This window comes from Lytechinus pictus, chromosome 11 (assembly GCF_037042905.1).
Source record: "Lytechinus pictus isolate F3 Inbred chromosome 11, Lp3.0, whole genome shotgun sequence".
In the NCBI taxonomy this organism is placed as follows: domain Eukaryota; kingdom Metazoa; phylum Echinodermata; class Echinoidea; order Temnopleuroida; family Toxopneustidae; genus Lytechinus; species Lytechinus pictus.
The window spans coordinates 6,804,244-6,811,793 of NC_087255.1; the positions used below are offsets into that span (position 1 = coordinate 6,804,244).

A 7,550-nucleotide genomic window follows, 5' to 3' on the forward strand; every position below is an offset into this window, starting at 1 on the left:
TAGACTGCGGTAGTTTATCCATAAACTATTCATGAAAATTTGAACAAACTGCAATATTGTTTACTGTTTAGTTCACCATAACTAGCAACGTTGCCATAAAAAAAAAGACATGCAGAAGGAAACATAATTATAGGTGATTTCTTCAACAATGTTTTGAGCGTCTACTGATCTCAGTTCTCTGTGACGTCACAATCGATTCAGCTGTCTATTTCACATACAGATTATAGCGATAAGGATACGATTCATTCCAAATAGTTGCATCGTTCATGACGCTATAACGTCTTATAACTGTTTTTTTTTCTTAAAGGACAAGTCCGCCCCCCCGAAAAGTTCATTTTGAATAAAACACAGAAATATCCAGCAAGCATCACATGGAAAACTTTATCAAAATCGGATGTAAAACAAGAAAGCTTTGACATTTTTAATTTCACAAAACAGGTATATGCACATCCTGGTCTGTATGCAAATGAGGGAAAAGATGGCATCTTCCTTTCACCATTTCATATGATTTTTTTAATTTTCTCCTCATTGTCACGTGAAATAAAGTTTTATTCATCCCTGAACATGTGGAATTACCTTCGATTTAACATTTCATGGTTCAGTCAAGCCCCGGAATCAAGTTAGTCCTAATTGTAAAATCTGTAAAAGAATGAAATATTGCATAATTATAACAATAAAAAACAAAGTAAATAGTGAGTGAAGGACATCACCGACTTTCCCATTGCATGTCACTGAGTTGTGCATATAACTGTTTTGTGAATGTAAGCATAACTTTTAAATGTCATATAACTTTCTTATCTTACATCCGATTCAGTGATGAATTCTTCAGCATTATGTTTGTTTGATTTTTTTTGCATTAATTCAAATCAGCATTTTGCTATGGTGGACTTGACCTTTAATGCATACCACATCCGACAAAATATGTGAAAGGCTTTGGCGGCGGAAGCCAAAAATTTGAGGGGGACGCAGGAAACAAAATTGACAAGCCAAAATAAAAAATAAAAAAAAGGTTTTCACACTAAATTTCAGGGAGGGACTACCAACATCTTTTTGACAAGCAAAAAAAAAGGTCATCAACAAGAAATTTGGGGGGGGGGGGGGATCGTCCCCTACCTCAAATTTAGGGGGGACACGTCCTCCCCGCTTCCGCCGCCTATGGTGGGAGGTAATCTTACGGTCTGCACTAAATCAAATGGGTAGAGCTATACTGGAATATACAATTTGGTCTAATTAGACCAAATGTTAATGAATGAAAATAAAACGGATATATAGACCAACTAGTTGTGAGACGAACTTGTCATATAGACGAATTAGCGATTAGATGAAGTGATGATTGGACCAAATGGTTGTTAGACGAAATGTTGATGGACGAAAGTCCGGAGACTTACCCACTGAGCCACAACACTTCTACTTTTAGTCAACAGTAATCGAGTTTGACATGCCTTGAACAACTTTTTTTTTCTTCCCGACACGGCCCAATTCGATATCCTAGGCCTACTGACATTTGTAAAAATAGCGTTTCAAGCTACTTTTTGTAAAGGTAGATTTACATATTTATTACAGATAAAGGCTAACAGTACGTCATATGACAAAACTAAATTATATCGTATATGGGACAAAAATATCTTCGTTCGTGTGTAAGAACGTGGCAGATATGACATTCTTACAGCGATCCCGCCGATCTGATTTGATACAATATGTTCAAACGCCGAGAAAAATGAGACACAGAAAAATAGATCTAGAAACATAACAATTTTAGTGAAATCCTGGCTGGAAGGTATTTCCAATTTAAATTTTGATAAAAATAAATCACGTAAATCAAATAACTCACGTACTTCATCTTAGGTGCATTTCTCATATTCTCTTAATTTTGGTTCCTTTAAATAACCTCGGCCTACTTATCTTGGTGTTGGGAATGTTGCCCTATGTTACAAAACATAATTACCACTATTCATGCTAAATATGACCTGGTTTTACAGAATATCCTCGTTCTGCTTGTCTTGATGTTAAAATTGTAAACTTAATAAGAAAATTAAACAAAAACGAATCTTATGTGACTGAATTTGGTAAAAATTTATGATCAAGGCCCTTGGCAATGATAAATTGTCAAAAGAAATTGCATAACTCTCCCATGACGATGAAAGATGAAAAAAAGTTTAGAAATATCAAACTATTTTTACGCCGTTCATTCAAGTTTTATTCGGTTTTTAGTATCATGTTTATCTTTTATTTAAAAAGACAGGGTTGTTCCATTCGAGCAAATTGGCCTGCTTTGTGTCGACTGCCCACAAACAAAAAATATAATATACAGGAAATACAGATAATAAAAAATATTTCCATATAGGAAGTCATAAAGCAATATGAATCAAACATGGAAAGTGTACGTATTGTCTTATAGGCGATTGATTTTTTTTCTTGACTTAAGATTTAACCATTGACTAAATGACGTAAAAAGGTATTGGATGTTGAAAAAAAAACATTACAACATCATCGCATTACAAGTAAGGAGGGAGAAATGAACATAATAAAAAATGATTAATTTGGATTTGTTACATTGCAAATTGTCTTAGGAGTGTTTTTGTTTAATTGTTGTTGAAGAGAAGGGGATGCCTCTATATTATGAATATAAAGCTATATGGTCACTCGTCTCTGCGCTTCGCGTAAGGCTTCTTCCATAATTTACATACACAACGAATTATGCAGAATATCACCAATAGAACCATGGAAAACACTCCAGCAAGAAATGAAATCACATCCAACAGGTAATACTGATACCAGGATATGTCATTAACGGGTGACTTCATGTAGTCGCCTCCATGCTTAGTTACATGTTCTATCCAGAAGGCTGCTCGCTCTAATGGCCTTTGAGGGCGGTCGTGGTAAATAGAGGACAGTCGCAGCATAGCCAATTTGTATCTGCAAGTGGCAAAGTGACATAAACCAAAATATCTTATTAATTTAGAAATAGATTCTTATCCATTTGAATATCTGGATATAAGACTGGCCAAAGTACATGTTCATTTTGAGTAAATCCGGCAGAAAAACGAAACGATTTCGGCGTTAATCAAATGATCGAGGGATTGATCAGTTTTTCATTTATTGCGAGAAGAGCTCATGTAAAAGAAATAATGTCCCACATTTAACTCAATTCGGTCAAAAGATGGAATTGGGTCGTCATCATTAATATTGTTCTTTTCAATATATTACTGTCATTATGAACTAAAAATAAGATGATAATGATGATGATGATATGATGATGATAATAATAATACTAATAAATAAATATAATAATAACAATAATAATGATAATGATTATAACAATATCAAAATATATCATCATCATAAAACGAAACATGTAATAATCCAAATAATATGTTCTTCTTCCGAATGGTTGGAAATGAAGTTACATTTCTTGTTTTAATTGCATTCGAATGTCGCCCTTCGTGCAAGGACCCCAGGGCCCTGTCTAACAAAGAGGTGCGATTGATCCGATCAATCGCAACTATGGAAGGCCAGCAACGTCAACATCTTGTATGCATGTTTGTTAAAAATATGTTCAAATTATGATGTATATTCATGCATTTATTGTTTTCTTGAAAATTCACTGTGTTTCTATTTGGTTAGAAAAGACTTTGTGCAAATTCCCTGTAGAACAAATTATGATCGATCCTGGTGGATTTCCATAGTTACAATTGATTGGATCAATCGTAACTCTTTGTAAGACGGGGCCCAGATTTTCTCGTCACTTACTTTTTATCTTGAACGATGCTCTTAAGATGTCCTGTAAGCGACGCCGTGGTCATCTTGGTGAAGTCGACTGCAATGCCGATTTCACGGGCAACGATCCGGGCGGCGACATCGTTCTGATCACCGAAGAAGGGGACGACGATGATGGGTACTGCGTGGTAAAGGGCCTCATGAAGACCGTTGTTTCCACCCTGATATACAAAGGCCCGAGTCTTGTTATGACCTTTGAAGAAATGAAGCACATAGAAATGATTAATATGGCTTGATCTATACTGTCTATAGACCATTTCGTAGTACTTCATGGACAATTTTGGTCAAATGACATTTCATTTCTTTAATTGTGATAGGCAGGTTTCAAAGCAAGATATCACGTAAGCATGCCTTACATAGCAAGGATGAAGAAATCTAATAGACCAGGTGACTAGAATTCAGCACACCAATAAACACTCTATGAAGGTATTTGTTGCATTTCTACTTTGAATGCATATTAGAGCATGTGCCATGCTGTACAATGTACTTGGCCATCTGTGAAATACCAGTCGTTCGTGGACGCATTTTTTTTTTTTTGTGGATGTAAATGAAAAAACACAATTCAAAAGAATATATGAATAATCAAGACATCAAAGTTGGTGCTATCCAAATTTCAAACCATCATGTCACTTTAGTACAAATGACCTTCCTCTGATCATGCGCATAATCTTCTGATCATTGTGCAGAGTGGAACAATGAACTGGCGTATTATTACGACAGTTTTTTTTAGCAGGTGGGTGTTTCATAAAGCTGTTCGGAAGTTAAGAGCGACTTTAAGAACGACTGCTGATCCCTCCTTGTGGTGAATGGTATACACCAAAATGTTCATTGACGATGGTTTAGCGCGTAAGAAAGGATCACCAGTCGTTCTGAAAGTCGCTCTTATTACGAACAGCTTTATGAAACGGGCACCAGGGCTGGATCATTGTTTAGTACCAGACTCTAAAATAGATTTATGTAGAATAATCCGTAAATGGGTAGATGAGTAAAATGAATGAATAAAAAAAAATAACGAACAATATGAAGCGATGAAAAAACGTATCTGTGAATAGATCAATGAACCAATGATTTATCATTTGAATGATTACTAATTAGATATCGATGCCTAGAATGGAGGATGGTTAAATCAATTATGAACATGATAAATGTATGAATAAATATTTGAATAATCGAATATTAAATGGATAGCTGAAATAGCACACTTATTAAACCAACACGTGAATAAATAAATAAATGACTGTATTAATGACCAGGTAACGGAATGAAATAGTTGAAGAGTAAATTAATGATGTTCAATAAAGGAGAAGCCTGACTGGAAATGAATTTTATTTAAACAGATGGAGATAGGAATGCTGATAAGTGCTTGAATCTATGAAAAAATGACGAATCATTTGATGGTAGAAAGTAATATGATAAATTGATAACATACCAAGAAGATCATTCTGAGGAAGCCATTCTAGGGTAAGAATATTCGATCTTTTCTTGACCGTGTCTGGCGGCGTCCCTCTGAACTGCCATATCACTTTCTGTGGTATTCTTGAAAACGCCTCTGCAAAGATTTCGACGAGTTCACGTTTCATGTGAGTCACGTAGGTTCCCAGAGAAAAGACAACGATGCCTGCATCACCCGAACTCTGCACAAAAGCTTCCAAATCCTATGAACAAGAAATAAGAATACAAATAACACACCTTTTTTTATGAAAGAGATGAAAAAAACGGACAATGCATATAAAGAACCCTGAAAAGATCATGGTTTTAATGGAAAAAACCTTTCTTTTTGCCGATGACGCATCAATTTAATACCTTCGAAATAAATTAAGCCTAAAAGTAATGTTCTTTTGATTTTTTAGATTTAAAGTTGATGAGATGGGCACAGCATGTTAATTTCTATGAAGGGTTTCGTTGTGTTTATTACATCGTTAAAAGACGAAACTCATATTAAAATACAGCAAACTTTCCTTGTTCAAAGCCATTCTTTATGAAAATATAAAATTTTAGCAGAAGTTTGATGAGACGAATCTCTTAATCATCAAGAGCATTAGTCTTAACATGTTAATCGGATACCAATTATGAATTTAAATATACTATACATACATAATAAAGTTTGGGTAAAAACTTAACCCAATATTGGATAAAAAGTGACCATGCTTGTTTGTAACGTGGAATATAACGAATGTAAATACGGTATCGTATTATGAAGATGAGTGCGGTGGACTATACACAGAATTATATTCGCTCTAAACAGTCTAAAATTGATATAAAATCATGAAAGTACAAACTTACATTTCTAAGGGGCTTGGATGGCTTCGTGGACAGACCTCCAACAGGAATTATATTAGGCATGAGCGGAAGAGGTTCAAGAAAAGCAAAGTCGATGTTCGCAAGGAAAAGTTCAGCCCTGCCGTAGACCTGTTCCAATGTGTAAGGCAAGCCACGCTCGTGCATGAAGCTATTCAGAACGGAAGAAAATATAACGGAAGGGACGAAAACTTTACTGCAAAGAACATTAATGACCCTTTGGAAGAAGGTCATCTTGTAACTTGGAAATCCAATCTGGAAGGTGGTAATGGTTCCTGGATAAGATGGCGTACCGATGAGATTCCCAAACTCGGGATCCCAGGTGGTGGGTCCCAACATGGATACCTGGACATCCAACAGGGCCGCTAAGATGAACCCACAGGGGAAGAAATTATCTAGAAGGAAGAGGTCATAGTGTGTGTCATTGAGTCTTCGGACGAGCTCTGCGTCATCCAGAAGCGCTTCGCAGTCACTGCGTAAGCAGCCAGCAACATCAGGAGGCTCGGTGAGCAGCTTCCACAGCAGATGGCCAGAGTTGGCAGCATACGCTACCCACTGGTTGGTCTCTACGACCTCTTCAGGTGTGCGCTTCAGGTGAAGGACCTCGTAGTTGAAGAATTTAGAGTAGTGTGGGTCTTTGGTGTGGTGAAGATATGCATTGGTAACCAGGATTGTCACGTTATGACCTCGAGACACAAGGTGCTCCCCGATGATCAGACCAGCAAAGATATGACTTCCATCTATGGATCCACAGGAGAAGAGGATGTTGGCACATCTGATAGGACTTGACGAAAGTAGTACCAAGGCAAGGACAACGAAACCAAGGATCATCCTAGAATATGAGTAGGAACCTGAAACATAATCTTTAATAATATCCGAATGGATATTGAAAACTATAGATTGGTTCAAGTGGATCCAAAACCCGGACAGACCCACCTTGAGAAGAACATTATGTCTGACCAATCTGGAATTATATCAAGTTGTATAGGAGCTCGAGGAAAGGATCACATTGATGAAGTGATCGAAAAGCCTTTAAAGTTGTATGGTGATTCCGCTTCGAAATTACGCTCCTAAATACCCCTTCCCAAAGTTTTGACTTGAATATTCGGAGCATTGGGTGATTGGCTTGCTCTAAAAATCCGTGACTTCTGTTTTGTTGTGCTGCACGATGTTTAAAGACCTATTCAAGGCAGCTGCCGACTGATCCTCTTCATCAATGCGAACATAATTGTTCCACTAATGATCACAAAAGCATTCATCCTAAAAGAGGATTGATTTGTTAAGGTCCTCTTTTGATACGTGATCTTCATGCGGCCTTTAAAGGGTCTTAATGTCAATTCAATATGCCTTCATGGTCTTAAAAACACAATAGTTATCACAAATAATACAGTCTTGATTCATCAAATGTTCATCAATAGCTGTTCTTTCAAAGGTCTTGTTACACTCTGGATTCAGAAGTGTTCTTGAAACGATTA

The 7,550-nt window shown here is 36.5% G+C and overlaps 1 protein-coding gene across 1 annotated transcript; it reads right to left on the minus strand.

Moving 5' to 3' along the window:
* Window positions 1–490: 490 nt before the first annotated feature.
* LOC129270754 (UDP-glucuronosyltransferase 2B18-like) lies at window positions 491–7,305 on the minus strand. Its single transcript, XM_054908076.2, has 4 exons — window positions 6,061–7,305; window positions 5,207–5,432; window positions 3,751–3,970; window positions 491–2,916 (listed from the first exon to the last, which is right to left on the minus strand). Exons 1-4 carry the CDS (start codon window positions 6,904–6,906, stop codon window positions 2,640–2,642), a joined length of 1,569 nt encoding a protein of 522 aa, XP_054764051.2. The 5' UTR covers window positions 6,907–7,305; the 3' UTR covers window positions 491–2,639.
* Window positions 7,306–7,550: the final 245 nt, after the last annotated feature.